Genomic DNA, 16062 nt, shown 5'->3' with positions numbered 1-16062 from the left:
CCATGTTCTTACATTGGAAGAGTCAATATTGTCAAAATGACTGTAGTGCCCAAGGTAGTCTACAGATTCAACGCAATCCCTATCAAATTACCAAAGGCAGTTTTTTACAGCTTTGGAATAATAAAATCTTAAAATTTGCATGGAAACACAAAAGACCCTGAGGAGCCAAAGCAATCTTGAGAAAGAAAAACAGAGCTGGAAGAATCAGGCTCCCTGACTTCAGACTATACTACCAAGCTACAGACAGTATGGTACAGTGCAAGACAGGCTTATAGATCAATAGAACAGGATAAAAAGCCCGGAACTAAATCCCTGCACCTTTGGTCAATTAATCCTTGACAAAGAAGTCAAGAACGTACAATGGAGAAAAGACAGTCTTCAGTAAGTGGTGCTGGGAGAACAGACAGCCACGTGTAAAAGAATAAAATTAGAACACTAGCACCATCACAAAAAAGCCTCAAAATGGATTAAAGACCTAAATGTAAGGCCAGGTTCTATAAAACCTTTAGAGAAAAACATAGGCAGAATACCCTTTAACACAAATCACAGCAAGATCTTCTTCTATCCATAGCCTACAGAAATGAAAATAGAAACAAAAATAAACAATTGGGACCTAATTAAACTTAAACGCTTTTGCACAGCAAAGGAAACCATAAACAAAACAAAAAGACAACCCAAAGAATGGGAGAAACTATTTGCAAAACCAACAAAAGATTAATCTTTAAAATATACAAACAGGTCATGTAGTTCAATATCAAAAACACAAACAATCCAATCAAAAAACAGGCACAAGATCTAAATAGACATTTCTCCAAAGACGACATAGAGATAGCACCCCCTAAAAAAAAGAAAAAAAACAATCAACAACAAAAACCCATGAAAAGATGTTCAACATCACTAATTATTAGAGAAATGCAAATCAAAACTACAATGAAGTATCACTTCATACTGGTCATAATGGCCAGCATCAAAAAATCTACAAAAACAATAAATGCTGGAGAGGGTGTGGAGAAAAAGGAACTCTCCTACACTCTTGGTAGGAATATAAATTGGTACAACCACTATGGAGAACTGCATTGAGGTTCCTTAAAAAACAAACAGAAATACCATGTGATCCAGCAATCCCATTCCTAAGCATATATCTGGAGAAAACCATAATTCAAAAAGAATACATATACCCCAGGGTTCATTGCAGCACTACTTACAATAGCCAAGACATGGAAGCAACCTAAGTGTCCACTGACAAATAAATGGATAAAGAAGATATGGCACATATATACAATGGAATATCACACAGCCATAAAAAAGATTAAAACAATGCCACTTGCAGCAACATGGATGGACCTAGAGATTAACATACTAAGTGAAGTAAGTCAGACAAAGACAAATACAATATCACTTCTATGTGGAATCTAAAAAATTATAGAAATAAACTTATTTACAAAACAGAAGCAGATGTACAGACTTCAAAAACAAACATGGTTATCAAAGGGGGAAAGGTGAAGGGCAGAGGATAAACTAGAAGGTTGGGATTAACATATACATAAACTATATATAAAATAGCCAATCAACAAGGACCTGTTGTATAGCACAAGGAACTCCACTTAATACTCCATAATAACCTTATGAAAAAAGAACGTGAAAAAGAGTAGATATATGTATATCTGAAACACTTTAATGTATACCTGAATGAACACAACATTGTAAATCAACTAGACTCCAATACAAAATAAAAATTAAAACAAATAGCGTTTAGTTCAGTGACTAATAAAACAATATTATATATTATTTGCATAATTCAAAGAGAAATCTGAAAATTACCTATTTCTTTTAAATCGTAAATATTTCAAGGTGACTTTTTTGACTTGAGCAATGTGGCCTAGCTATAGTTTGAACCAGGTATCTGACATGTGCCAAATTCTCACTTCATTTTGCAATATGTGGATTATACTTCTGATGTTTAATGCTAAAACCAACAGAAACTATGCAACTTTACCTGCGATTCAAGTAAATACAATCAGCCAGAACCTTTCAAGACAACGTCGCCTAACTTGTTATCAGCTTTCTCCTCTCAGGTAGCTGTTTATGAAAACCGAGATGCCAAAGGCAGAGGCATTTCAGAAAGACAAAATTGTATATGCCTGCAACTGATTTACCTGTTATTAGTAATTCTAGAAAGCATGGGCCTTGAAAGCATGTATCAGGTAGGGCATATACAGGACATTCTTAAATCTATATGCTCACTTTTGAATTCAAGAGTGTAACTTAATGACTTATAAAGAGTTGGGATAATTGCTGGAAGGATGGGAGGAGGAAGAGGTCCAGTAATTGAACCAAGATATTAACCACAGAAGCAACAGAAGAGCTCACTGCATCCATTTCCTTCTATGTATTTACTCCCCTCTTCCCATGCTTAATGAAAACAGAAGCCCCAAAGACATTGCAGTACTCCTTAAAATGCCTAGAAGTCATTTCCTAGTAATCACTGAGTTTTAACAACGTAATGCCCAGTAGCAGAAGGGTGAAGGGTAGAAAGTAGGGGAGGCACCAGAGCAAAGAAGAAAACATATCTTCTCTATTCAATGTCAACCTATTTTACAGTTGTCACGGGTGGCTTTTCCTGAAGTTCCTTTGTGGAAATGAAGAATTCATTGGTAAAAACCTCCTACTTGTGAGGGAGAAGACGAAACAATCTTTAATAGCAAATTGCCTGGGATATCAGCTCATTCAAGATCCCCTGGAACCACAAGTATTTAGTGGATGGATGCTTGTCACAGGTAGGTGACACCAGAGGATCAGCTATTGTTGGCCTGGGGCACATGACCTTGGCAGCAAAGTGAAAATCGTGTAATTAGAGTATAGACACCTTGACTTGGTCTTCAAGCCAGAAGGAGGGTCACTGATCCCTCCTTTTTCTTAACTCCTTGTTTTGCAACAGGTTAGGGCTTCAGGAAAAGCCATTTCCCTTGTTTCTCTGTTATCGCCAAAGGGAGACAGACACAGACAGACAGACGGACATTCCCCAGGTACCTGCAGAAGGATCTTGTTGCCGTCATGGTCCTCGGTCTGCCAGCGCCCCTCACTGATGGGGCTGCAAGGGTTGGGCAAGAGTGGCACCAGCTCGCCGATGTCCCTGACCCGGAACTCCAGCACGGAGGAGTCGGTGGGGACCGGGGTCTGGTCACAGGGCAGTCTCTTGAGGGAGAACTGGATGTCCACGTCCAGATTGGAGAAAATGGGGAAGATGCAGAAGTCCGCTTTCTTCTGACTGGGGCTCCGCCTGAGGATCAGCTCGTAGAACTTGAGGATGTCGGCGTAGTTGTCATGGCGACAGTAGATGGTGAAGCGCACGATCTCCTTGCCGTAGTGCACGGGCCGGATGGCCCAGAGAGGCGTCCCCGGGGCCAGCGTGAAGAAGTCCTGGCTGCAGGGCAGGTAGGGCAGGAACCTGCTGGGCACGCGCTCCGTGTGGTGGTGGCGCCAGGGCGGCCGCTGCAGCGTGCGGTGCAGCTGCAGGATCGGCTCCTCGCCGTATTCCTCCTGCAGGAAGAGCACCACCGCCAGCGCCGGCTGTGCCGCCTTGGGGGCCCTCCTCCGCCGGCGGCACGCCCGCCTTTCCGAGACCCTGAACAGCGGGAGGTCCGGGTGGATCCATGCCAAGACCTTGTCGATGGCCTCCTGCAGGGGGCGGGATTCCCCTGGGTCCGCGATGATGTGGATGCTGACCAGGAAAGGGTCCTGCGCCTCCTCCGTGGAGTACTCACCTAGCGACACACAAAAAGAAACCACGAAGAACACACGGTGACTACTTCATGAAGGCGGCCCGCGATGACATGCAAGGTCTTGGCAGAAACAGAAGCTCCATTTGAACCGACTCCTTGATGTTATGAAATTCTGGTCCCAAGTTCACGTGCAAATATGACTGTTGCAGCACCCAGCCGCCTGCCAATGCAGGAGACATAAGACACTCGGGTTCCATCCCTGGGTCGGGAAGACCCCCGGAGGAGGGAATGGCAACCCACTCCAGTATTCTTGCCTGGAGACTCCCATGGACAGAGGAGCCTGGTGGGCTACAGTCCATATAATGGCAAAGAGTCAGACAAATGACTGAAGGGATGTAGCCCGGCATATACAACAGCAGCCCCAAACTCAAGAACTATTACCCTAATAGTTAGCCGCCTGGCATTAGGGCGACCTTGGTGTGGTACCGCAGCAGATTGAGCATATCTTCCATTAAACAACACAGTCAAGTCTCCATGGATTTGGAAAGGCTACCAGGGCCCTTAGGGAAGGGCTGTACATTAAACATCAGGTGTACAACATTTGCCTCCCAGGTGGTGCTAGCAGTAAAGAACCTACCTGCCAATGCAGGAGACATAAGAGACATGGGTTCGATGCCTGGAAAGATCCATTTACACCATTTAGAACTTCCCAGAGTAACTGTAGTGCCTCCCCCACAAATGTTCCCTACTGCTGTGCTCCTTTGGTTTGCTTATTTTGTTAGCTTATTCATCACTTTGTTCATTCATTTAACATTTATGGAACCCTTTCTTCCCAGGTACTTCCTCTAATGGACAAATCAAGCCCTGGCTGGTGAGGCATCCTGCTAACTGTCGCGCTGGTGGGGTTGTCAGGTGGTGATCCCCTTGCTGCTGGAGACAGAGGGAAGAACAATCCGGGCGGAGGGGGTGAACCCCATGTTTTGTCAGAGCTTCCTGGGCCTGTGGTTGGGGGTGGGGTGAGGCACAGTTGGACCATCACGGCCCGTGTCATGCTGCTTTTTGGACCCCTACTTGGGCCACATCCACCCAGAGGCCCACACATCCCAAGCGGGTCAGTTCCCCTCCCTATGTTCTCTGGCAGAACATCGGATTCCAAGTGCGAAGTTGACTGTTTACCTTTGCTACCTCCTCCCATGGGGTGAAAAGTTTGCCGGCTACACTACTTAAGAAGTGTTCAGCATATTTTATCAGATAACCTGATAAAAGCCTTGTTCTTATTCATAATGGCTCTCTTTTCATTTAAATTGCATGACCATCCAAGGGAAATCAAGGAAAATTTAAGTCTACTGTGACTAGGAGGGCAAGATTCATCTAGCATCTAGACCTGTCTCCATATACATGCCTTGCAATGTCCACTGGGGTGTTAGGCACAGGGCCATCATGCCGTCGGTAACATTTGAGAAGAATGATGTCCTTGTAAGAACCATCATTTCAATCGGTTCACATGATGAAAGGTGATTTTTTGGTAGTTAAACAAGACATTTCAAGTGGGTTGACAAGTACTTTTCATCACAGGCACCTATAATAACATGGTCTTAATTTTGCTGGAGCAAAACCTGTCTGAATTTTCATTGGAACCCTGACTCTTAAATCTCTCACTTGGGAACAATTGTGTGTGTGAGCTCAGTTGTGTCCAACTCTTTGTGACCCCATGGGCTATAGCCCGCCAGGTCCCTCTGTCCATGGAATTTTCCAGGCAAGAATACTGGAGTGGGTTGCCATTTCCTTTTCCAGGGAATCTTGCCAACCCAGGGGTTAAACCTGCATCTCCTGCATTGGCAGGTGCATTCTTTACCACTGAGCCACCGAGTGGTGGTGGTGATTTATTCACTTAGTCATGTCGGACTCTTGCAACCCCATGGACTGCAGCCTGCCAGGCTCCTCTTGTCCATGGAATTTTCCAGGCAAGAATACTGGACTGGGTTGCCATTTCCTTCTTCAGGGGATCTTCCCAGCCTAGGGATTGAACCTGCTTCTTCTGCATTGGCAGGTGGATTCTTTACCACCGCACCACTTGGGAAGCCCATTTTGGGAACATTTAGCTCAGTTTGTTGTTGTCTGTTTCTCCTTCACTCATTCATCCACATGTTTCTTGAGCGATTGATATGTACCAGGCACTGGGGGACAAGGAAGCTGGCACCATGACTACTACACAGTCCATTAATACAGGCTCTGGCATGACTAGTGCCCCCTTAGAGTATATGACCTGCACAGCCACAGGCAGCAGCCGTAAAGAACCATGAGCCACAAATGAGACTCTCATAACTTAGCTGGGAAACACCAACATAAAAGATTAAAATTCAATCTGACATAAATCTATAGAAAATACGGTACAGGAGCATCTTTGACGCAGGAAGAGTCTAAAGTCACAATGACATAAACATTTACTATAGATGATCTACCACTGAAAGTCCCTTGAATTTCCAAGATGGAACTGGAAGGTCCTGACTTGAAACAAGACCACACAGCCCAGATAGATGTTCCTTTGGTTGACCAGTAAATGAAATAAAGGCTTGTGGGATGGTTGTTAAAAGAGTCTTGTATCATTTAAACACTAGACCCCTCTCAGTAGGCTGTGCCTTTCATCTACAAGAGGCTTCTGGAACTAATGTAATGATGACTAATGTAACTGCAAAGTGAAGTCTCGGTACTCCCATGATCATGGAGTTGAACGGTGGGTGGAATTATTTAAGTTCTCTCTCTCTCTGGTTGAGCATGTGTTCCCAAACTGATACAAGTATGAGCATGATGTAATTTCAATTTACTATCATATCACAAAGGAAGGAGCAACTTTTTTTTCCACAGGGCCTCTGAGAAGGCTTTCTGGAAGAGGGTCCAGGTGAATTGGGTTTTGATGGATCAACGACATCTCACAATAACCCCAAATGCAGGGGAGATCACTGCAGGAAGAGGGAAGACTGTTTATGAAGGCACAGATCAGTATGAAAAACAAGCGCATTTGGAAGTGGGTGGTGAGTAACTCTGAAACACAGCAACAGATGCAGATGGAAAAATGGATTGGAGCCAAGTTGTACAGGGCTTCAGCTCAATTTGGGAGTGATAAGGGGGCAGTGGAAAGTTTTAATAAAGGGATGTTGGGATCAAGTCAGGGGAGGTTGGCTACAGGCAAAGTAAGAAGTTAGAAAATAAGTGATGAGTCTAGTAAGAGATAACAAGGATGTGGGGAATTACATTACTGACCCTGGTTCTTTATTCTCTCGTCACCTTTCTTTCTGCCATGTGGCTTTGTACTTCCTTCCACTAAATGGTTAAAATGCATTTCTCTACCCGTTGACTTTGAACAAGACTATATGGCTAGCTTTGGCCAACAGAAACACACAACAGTGGCATGTGTTTTGGCTTGCCTTCCTGTGCTTCTGACATTTCCACAAGAAGAACACGCTTGGGTCAGCCCACTGGAGCCAGAAAGAAGGCTGAGAGCCATGTGGAGCAGACCCAGCCTACCTGAGCCTGGCCTCCATCGGCCAGACACCCAAAGACATGTGGAAAGAGCCACCCAACTGAGCTTCGTCTGGATCAGCTGACCCAAGCCACTGTTTGGGGATTGTTGTTACACAGTGATACTTACAGCTGCAGGCAGAGTCAGTGGGTGTACAGAAAAGGCATAGTCTTAGGCTATTTAGGAAGCATAGGGAGTCCAGGGCCTGGGGATGGGGGCAGGAAAAGGAGAGGAGTTGACCTTGATGTTTCTGGCATAAGTAACTTGTTTGATATTGATATTTAACTTGAGATAGAAAAAAGATGTTTAACTGTGATAGAAAAAACCTGCCATTTTTCTGTGGGGAGGTTTGTGGGGAAAGATGAGCTCTTCTTTGGCCAGGCTGGCTTGAGATGCCCGAATGACTTCCAGGAGGGATGTGTTGTTGGCAGTGGGCCTGCGTGTTGCTGAGGTGATGGGCTGAGCTCAGGGATGGACCAGTTACCTTTAGGCCACATTCACGTTCATGAAGTTCTCTCTTAAGTGTGTGCCCACATTGAAAGAGTCGGATGCGATTTAGCGACCCGAACACCAACACTTTGATTTGAACCAGTGAAAATTCACCTGGATGGCTTAAAAAACAATCAGAATTCGTGGATGATTCTGGTCTTTTTCTTTGCATGCTCTTTCTGCTCACCTGGCTACTTTCTGTTTCACTGAACATGAGCATTACTACCAACAGAAGTGCAGTTGATGCAAAAGTAGTGAACACACAGAGCAATGACATTTCCCACCAGTCAGGAGCTTCAGTGATGGCGGTAGGAGACACCACAGTCGCCAGCAATGCCTATTTCACTTTTCCATGGTGTCCTCATCACCCACCAGTGGAGATACATGATTCACAAACAGTGATGGATGCTCACTATGAATGGAAAAGAAGGGCTTTGAATAATTTGGGGATGAAGACACTCACTTGAGAAGATTACTAATGGTTTCTATGAGGGAAAGACAGACACTTGCGGCAGTAAGAGTGTTGGGGAAATAAGTCGTCAGAGCATCAGACAGTCCCAATAAGATCCTGACGCCACCACACTCGGGGTGTGCATGTGGCCACGGATGTGGGGTGAAGTTGTTGGCTCACACACAAATGACATTGGCCATGGGCTGGCACCTTCTCGGTGTTCTATATGTATGAACTCAAGAAATCCTCATAAACAACCCCAAAAGGAGGAGGTATGACTCTCATCCTCATTTTATTATTTTTAAAGTTTATTTAATGGGAGGCTAATTACTTTACAATATTGTGATAGTTTTGCCATACATCGACATGAATCAGCCATGGGTGTACAGGTGTCCCCCCATCCTGAATCCCTTTCCCACCTCCCTCCCCACCCCATTGCATTGGGTTGTCCCAGAGCACAGCTTTGAGTGCCCTGCTTCATGCGTTGAGCTTGCACTGGTCATCTGTTTTTCATATGATAATATACATGCTTCAGTGCTATTCTCTCATATCGTCCCACCCTCACCTTCTCCCACATACTCCAAAAGTCTGTTCTTTACATCTGTGTCTCTTTTGCTGTCTTGCATATAGGGTCATTGTTACCATCTTTCTAAATTCCATATATATGCATTAATATACTGTATTAGTGTTTTTCTTTCTGAGTCACTTCACTCTGTATAATAGGCTCCAGTTTATCCACCTCATTAGAACTGACTCAAATGCATTTTTTTTTTTTAGTTAAGAAATATTCCATTGTGTATATATACCTAGACTGTGTGGATCACAACAAACTGTGGAAAATTCTGAAAGAGATGGGAGTATCAGACCACCTGACCTGCCTCTTGAGAAATCTGTATGCAGGTCAGGAAGCAACAGTTAGAACTGGACATGGAACAACAGACTGGTTCCAAAAAGGGAAAGGAGTATGTCAAGGCTGTATATTGTCACCCTGCTTATTTAACTTGTATGCAGAGTACATCATGAGAAATGCTGGACTGGAGCACAAGCTGGAATCAAGATTGCTGGGAAAAATATCAATAACCTCAGATATGCAGGTGACACCACCCTTATGGCAGAAAGCAAAGAAGAACTAAAGAGCCTCTTGATGAAAGTGAAAGAAGAGAGTGAAAACGTTGGCTTAAAGCTCAACATTCAGAAAACTAAGATCATGGCATCGGGTCCCTCACTTCATGGCAAATAGATGGGGAAACAGTGAAAACAGTGACAGACTTTATTTCTTTGGGCTCCAAAATCACTGTAGATGGTGACTGCAGCCATGAAATTAAAAGATGCTTACTCCTTAGAAGAAAAGTTATGACTAACCTAGACAGCATATTAAAAAGCAGAGACATTAAAAGGTCTGTCTAGTCAAGGCTATGATTTTTCCAGTAGTCATGTATGGATGTGAGTGTTGGACTATAAAGAAAGCTGAGCACTGAAAAATTGATGCTTTTGAACAGTGGTGTTGGACAAGACTCTTGAGAGTCCCTTGGACTGCAAGGAGATCCAACCAGTCCATCCTAAAGGAAATCAGCCCTGAATATTCATTGGAAGGACTGATGTTGAAGCTGAAACTCCAATACTTTGGCCACCTGATGTGAAGAACTGACTCATTGGAAAAGACCCTGATGCTGAGAAAGATTGAGGGCGGGAGGAGAAGGGGACAACAGAGGATGAGATGGTTGGATGGCATCACAGACTCAATGGACATGAGTTTGAACAAGCTCTGGGAGTTGGTGATGGACAGGGTGGCCTGGCGTGCTGCAGCCCATGGGGTGGCAAAGAGTTGGACAAGACTGAGCAACTGAACTGATACGTACTACAACTTCCTATCCATTCATCTTCCCATGGACATCTAGCTTGCTTCCATGTCCTAGCTATTGTAAACAGTGCTGCAATGAACATTGGGGTATATGTGTCTCTTTCAATCCTGGTTTCCTCAGTGTGTATGCCCAGCAGTGGGATTGCTGGGTCATATGGCAATTCTATATCCAGCTTTTTAAGGAATCTCCACACTGTTCTCCACAGTGGCTGTGGAGTATGTACTAGTTTGCATTCCTACCAACAGTGTAGTTCCCTCTTCTCCACACCATCTCCAGCATTTATTGTTTGTAGACCTTTTGATGGCAGCCATTCTGACTGGCGTGAGATGGTACATCTTTGTGGTTTTGATTTGCATTTCTCTGATAATGAGTGATGTTGAGCACCTTTTCATGTGTTTGTTAGCCATCTATATGTCTTCTTTGGAGAAATGTCTTTTTAGTTTTTTGGCCCATTTTTTGATTGGGTCATTTATTTTTCTGGTATTAAGCTGCATGAGCTGCTTGTATATTTTGGAGATTAACTCTGTCAGTTGTTTTGTTTGCTATTATTTTCTCCCATTCTGAAGGCTGTCTTTTCACCTTACTTATAGTTTCCTTCATTGTGCAACAGCTTTTAAATTTAATTAGGTCCCATTTGTTTATTTTTGTTTTTATTTCCATTACTCTGGGAGATGGGTCATAGAGGATCTTGCTGTGATTTACATCAGAGAGTGTTCTGCCTATGTTTTCCTCTAAGAGCTTCATAGTTTCTGGTCTTACATTTAGATCTTTAATTCATTTTGAGGTTACTTTTGGGTATGGTGTTAGAAAATTAGATCTAGTTTCTCACCAGCCCAGGTTGGATGCATGAGACAAGTGCTCAGGCCTGGTGCACTGGGAAGACCCAGAGGGATGGGGTGGAGAGGGAGGTGGGAGGGGGGACCGGGATGGGGAATACATGTAAATCCATGGCTGATTCATTTCAATGTATGACAAAAACCACTGCAACACTGTAAAGTAATTAGCCTCCAACTAATAAAAATAAATGGAAAGAAAGAAAAAAAAAAAAAAGAAAGTTAGATCTAGTTTCATTCTTTTACAGGGGTTGACCAGCTTTCCCAGAACCACTTGTTAAAGAGATTGTCTTTTCTCCACTGTATATTTTTTGCCTCCTTTGTCGAAGATAAGATGTCCATAGGTGCATGGATTTATCTCTGGGCTTTCTATTTGGTTCCACTGATCTATATTTCTGTCTTTGTGCCAGTACCATACTGTCTTGATGGCTGTGGCTTTGCAGTATAGCCTGAAGTCAGTCAGGTTGATTCCTCCAGTTCCATTCTTCTTTCTCAAGATTGCTTTGGCTCTTCAAGGTTTTTTATGTCTCTACACAAATTGTTAAATTATTTGTGTAGTTCTAGAAATTATTTGTTCTAGTTCTATGAAAAATACTGTTGAGAGCTTAATAGGGATTGCATTGGATCTGTAGATTGCTTTGGGTAGTATACTCATTTTCATTATATTGATTCTTCCAATCCACAAACATGGTCTATTTCTCCATCTATTTGTGTCATCTTTTATTTCTTTCATCAGTGTTTTATAGTTTTCTATATATAGGTCTTTGTTTAGGTAAATTTATTCCTAAGTATCTTATTCTTTTTGTTGCAGTGGTGAATGGGATTGTTCCCTTAATTTCTCTGTTTTCTCATTGTTAGTGTATAGGAATGCAAGGGACTTCTGTGTGTTAATTTTATATCCTGCAACTTTTCGATATTCATTGATTAGCTCTAGTAATTTTCTGGTGGTGCCTTTAGGGTTTTCTATGCAGAGGATCATGTCATCTGCAAACAGTGAGACTTTTCCTTCTTTTCAAATCTTGATTCCTTTTACTTCTTTTTCTTCTCTGATTGCTGTGGCTAGGACTTCCAAAACTATGTTGAATAGTAGTGGTGAGAGAGGGCATTTTAAAATTTAATATTATTTTTTAAAATTTATTTTTAATTGAAGGATAATTGCTTTACTATATTGTGTTGGTTTCTGCCATACATCAACATGAATCAACCATAGGTATACATATGTCCCCTCCCTCTTAAGCCTTCATTCCCACCTACCAATCCATCCCACCCCTCTAGGTTGTCACAGAGCACTGGTTTGAGCTGAGTCATACAGCAAATTCCCACTGGCTATCTATTTTACATATGCTAGTTTATATGTTCCCATGCTACTCTCTCAATTCATCCCACCCACCCTTTCCTCACTGGGTGCACAAGTCTGTTCTCTATGTCTGCATCTCCATTGCTGCCCTACAAATAGGTTCATAAGTAACATCTTTCTAGATTCTATTTATATGCATTAAAACTCCAGTACTTTGGCCACCTGATGTGGAGAGCTGACTCATTTGAAAAGACCCTGATGCTGGGAAAGATTGAGGGCAGGAGAAGAAGGGGACGACAGAGGATGAGATGGTTGGATGGCATCACTGACTCAATGGACATGGGTTTGGGTGGACTCCGGGCATTAGTAATGGACAGGGAGGCCTGGCGTGCTGTGGTTCATGGGGTCGCAAAGAGTCGGACTTGACTGAGCGACTGAACTGAACTGATGATATTTGCCTTTTTCCTTCTGATGTACGTCACTCTGTATATGGGCTCTAGGCCCATCCACCTCATTAGAACCAACTTAAATGCGTTCCTTTTTATTATTCTATTGTGTATGTGTAACCACAACTTCTTTATCCATTCATCTGTTGATGGCCATCTAGGTGGTTTCCATGTCCTGTGTGTGTGTGTGTGTGCACATGTGCATTCAGTCATGTCTGACTCTTTGTAACGCCATGGACAACAGCCCACCAGGCTCCTCTGTCCATGGAATTTCCCAGGCAAGAATACTGGAGTAGGTTGCCGTTTCCTTCTCCAGGGGATCTTCCTAACCCAGGGATTGAAACTGTGTCTCCTGTATCCCCTGCATTGGCAGGTGGATTCTTTACCACTGTGCCAACTGGGAAGCCCTTCCATAACCTAGTTATTGTAAATAGTGCTGCAATGAACATTGGGGTATGTGTGTCTCTTTCAATTATGGTTTCCTCAGGGTATATGCCCAGTAGTGGGATTGTTGGGTCATATGGTAGTTTTATTCCAATTTTTTTTTTTAAGGAATATCCATACTGTTTTCCATAGTGGCTGTTATCAATTTGAATTCCCACAAGCAGCCCTAGAGCAGGAAGCTGAGGCACAAAGAGGTGGAGGGACCAGCAGAGGGCACAGAGGCAGGGAGTGAGCAGGCAGGCACCTGGCCATGGTGTCTGAGGTCTGTGGGTGCCGTCCCCTCGAAGTTCTGCAAAAGGACTCGTTTCCCAGCTGAAGGGGCAGCAGTTACTCTCCAGCCCTTTCTGGCCAAGCTGCTGCCACTTCCCTCTCATGCTCTCCTGCCTGCTCCTCGGCCCCAGTCCTAGCTTTATTTTGTGGCCACACATTTACACCTCTTCCTTCTGGCCCTGGGTCTCTGAGGGAGAATACCCCAGAAACCACCTCCCTGAGGGCACATCCCCGGGTCTCTACATCGGAGCACTGTCTTCAAGGGGAACTGGATCCAGCCAGCACTGCAGGTGGGTGTGACAGGCACAGAAAAGCAGAAGAGCAACACTGGGAAGGCAGCCAGCATGGGAGGGGGAAGGTAACTTCTGAGTCTCCAAGACAGAGTTGTCAGGGTGCCCGGTACCATGCCACCTCTACCAGCAACACAAAGGTTTCCCGGGGAGCAGTAACAAAGGCCAGGCTGCAGCCTGCACGCCTCAGTGACTGTTTACAGCTCCGCAGAAAGGGCAAGATGCCGGGCCTCAGAGCAGGGAACAGGGCTGAAAAGCATTCCACCAAGCCCAGGGCGGCGCAGGATGCAACCCCGATCGACCAAGCAGCGAGGCTGGAGACCTGACCCCTGTGCTCCCGTGAACCACAGAGACATCAGCAGCCAGTATCCTGTCCCCAAGAAGAGTCGGGGGGATGAGTGCTGACGTTAGGACACTCTGGCTGTCACCAGCCTGTGCCCACTGCATGTGACCCTGAAATAAACAGGCTCCAAGGGGGACAGAACACAGCTCCAAACCACCATCGGGCACTGGGGTTACACACGCCCCAGAGAAACCCTGCCTCCATGGAGCTAGATAGACAACCAAGTACTGGAGGGGCAGGAGAGAAAATGTGAATAATTAATTGCCATGAAAGGCCTCTCCGCCTCCCTGGAGAAGCAGGGACAGCGTCACGGTAGGATATGCCTTTATCATATCTATTACACGGCCTCTCAAAGGCCCTCAGAGAGCACCTGTTCAGTGAGGGAAGGACGCAGACCCAAGAGGCCAATGGGCAGACCCCCGCCCCCCGCCAGGGCTGGAGAGAGATCAGAGCTGTTCACCAAGCTTTCCAACTGGCCTGTGCTCCCCAAGAGGACGAGGAAGATTCCTTCCCGTGTGATTATATACAATTAGATTTTCCTTGGAGAATGTATAACACTGTATGCAATTGTAAGTAAAGCACTGCACCAGGTCAGGCCTTTTATGAGACAGAAAGAGTTACCCCCATATTTCACTCTCTTATACTCCCCTGTTTTTGTCTTGTTAAGTGTAACAGAAAATAACTTACATGATAACAATCATGTATTGTGTTCTTATTGTTTGTCAGACACTATCTTAAAAGCCTCAAATATCTCATTTAAGCTTTACTTGGGTTTGATCCCTGGGTCAGGAAGATTCCCTGGAGAAGGAACCCACTCCAGTTTTCTTGCCTGGGAAATCCCATGGACAGAGGAGCCTGGCGGGCTACAGTCCATGGGATTGCAAGAGTGGGACACAACTTAGCAACTAAACCAACCAACCAATTTTTAAAACACCACCATGATAAAGGTGAGGCAGGAGGTAGAGGCTCCCCAACCCCCACCTCCCAGCCCTGGGGTAAAGCAACTGGAGATTCATTCCTTGTGGATCAAAAAGACAAGAAGAGCAGGACCTTTAAGGGAGGAGGCTGGGCCCTGCCCGGACCACATGTTTCTTCTCTCGAAGTCAGGAGACCTCCCTGATCATGCATGAGCAGAAGAGGCTCCCTGGAGGCCAAAGGGGATTGGTGCCAAGGGATGTTCTCCACCCATACGCCTTTTCAGTAAAATCCATCTTGGCTAAGAGATGTGTGTGCATACATGGGAGGATCCTGAGATATTCCAAATATGAACTGTGAACCAGGCAAATCAAAATGACTGGCTAAAAGAAACCCAGAAGAAACACCCCATAAAAGTAATTCAAACCACCAGGAGTTCAGAGACTCTCTCTCCCTGAGTCTGCCTGTGTGTCTATTCACATGTACTGTACTCTTTTCCCTCTTAATACTTTACTAGCTTCACTACTTTCTGTCTTTGTGAGAATTCTTTCCTGCAAAGCCAAAGGGCCAGGGCCCTTGTCACTGACCACTGGTCTAGTGGCTAGGATAACATGCTGTCACCACTGTGAACCGGCCTCAATCTCTGGCTGGGAACCGAAGCCCCAAGATCAAAGGTATATCTTTTCTCTACATCTTGCAGGTGAAATGTTAACTGACTTGCCAAAGGCCATTAGGCTGAGGAAGAACTGGGTCTCTATGTTCCTCAACATGTGCTTTTTCTTGCCCCTTTTAATTTTTTAAATTTTTTTGGGGGGAGGGGTGCATACCATATGGCTTGTGGGATCTTAGTTCCCCATCCAGGGATCAAACCCACAGCTCCTGCCATGGAAGAATGGAGTCTTAACTGGACTGCTTGGAAGTCACCTTGCCATTTTTATTTTTAAATAAATTTACTTATTTTCCCACACCACATGGCTTGTGGGACCTTGGCTCCCTGATCAGGCATTGAACCTGTGCCCCCTGCAGTAGAAGCACGGAGTCCTAACCACTGGACTGCCAGGGAAGTCCCACTTTTTCTTGCCTCTTGAGCCCATCAACCTTATGCTCATCCTGCCCTGAACCTCAGCCTGCCTAGCTAGGCTCCATCAGGAAATGTGGTTGGGTAATTTTGCTGTGAATG

At 44.6% G+C, this 16062-nt stretch overlaps 1 protein-coding gene across 1 annotated transcript in view; it reads right to left on the bottom strand.

The window, feature by feature from the left end:
• Positions 1–16062, bottom strand: part of FAM124A (family with sequence similarity 124 member A) — a 109962-nt gene that overhangs the window by 66668 nt on the left and 27232 nt on the right. Inside the window, exon 3 of the mRNA XM_020899624.2 lies at positions 3031–3764. Within this exon, the coding sequence (XP_020755283.2) occupies positions 3031–3764 (734 nt within the window). The remainder of the gene's footprint in view (positions 1–3030; positions 3765–16062) is intronic.

Source organism: Odocoileus virginianus, chromosome 8 (assembly GCF_023699985.2).
Source record: "Odocoileus virginianus isolate 20LAN1187 ecotype Illinois chromosome 8, Ovbor_1.2, whole genome shotgun sequence".
NCBI lineage: Eukaryota > Metazoa > Chordata > Mammalia > Artiodactyla > Cervidae > Odocoileus > Odocoileus virginianus.
The sequence above is the reverse complement of the archived record's forward strand: the minus strand, read 5'-3'. Positions and strand labels throughout refer to the sequence as shown.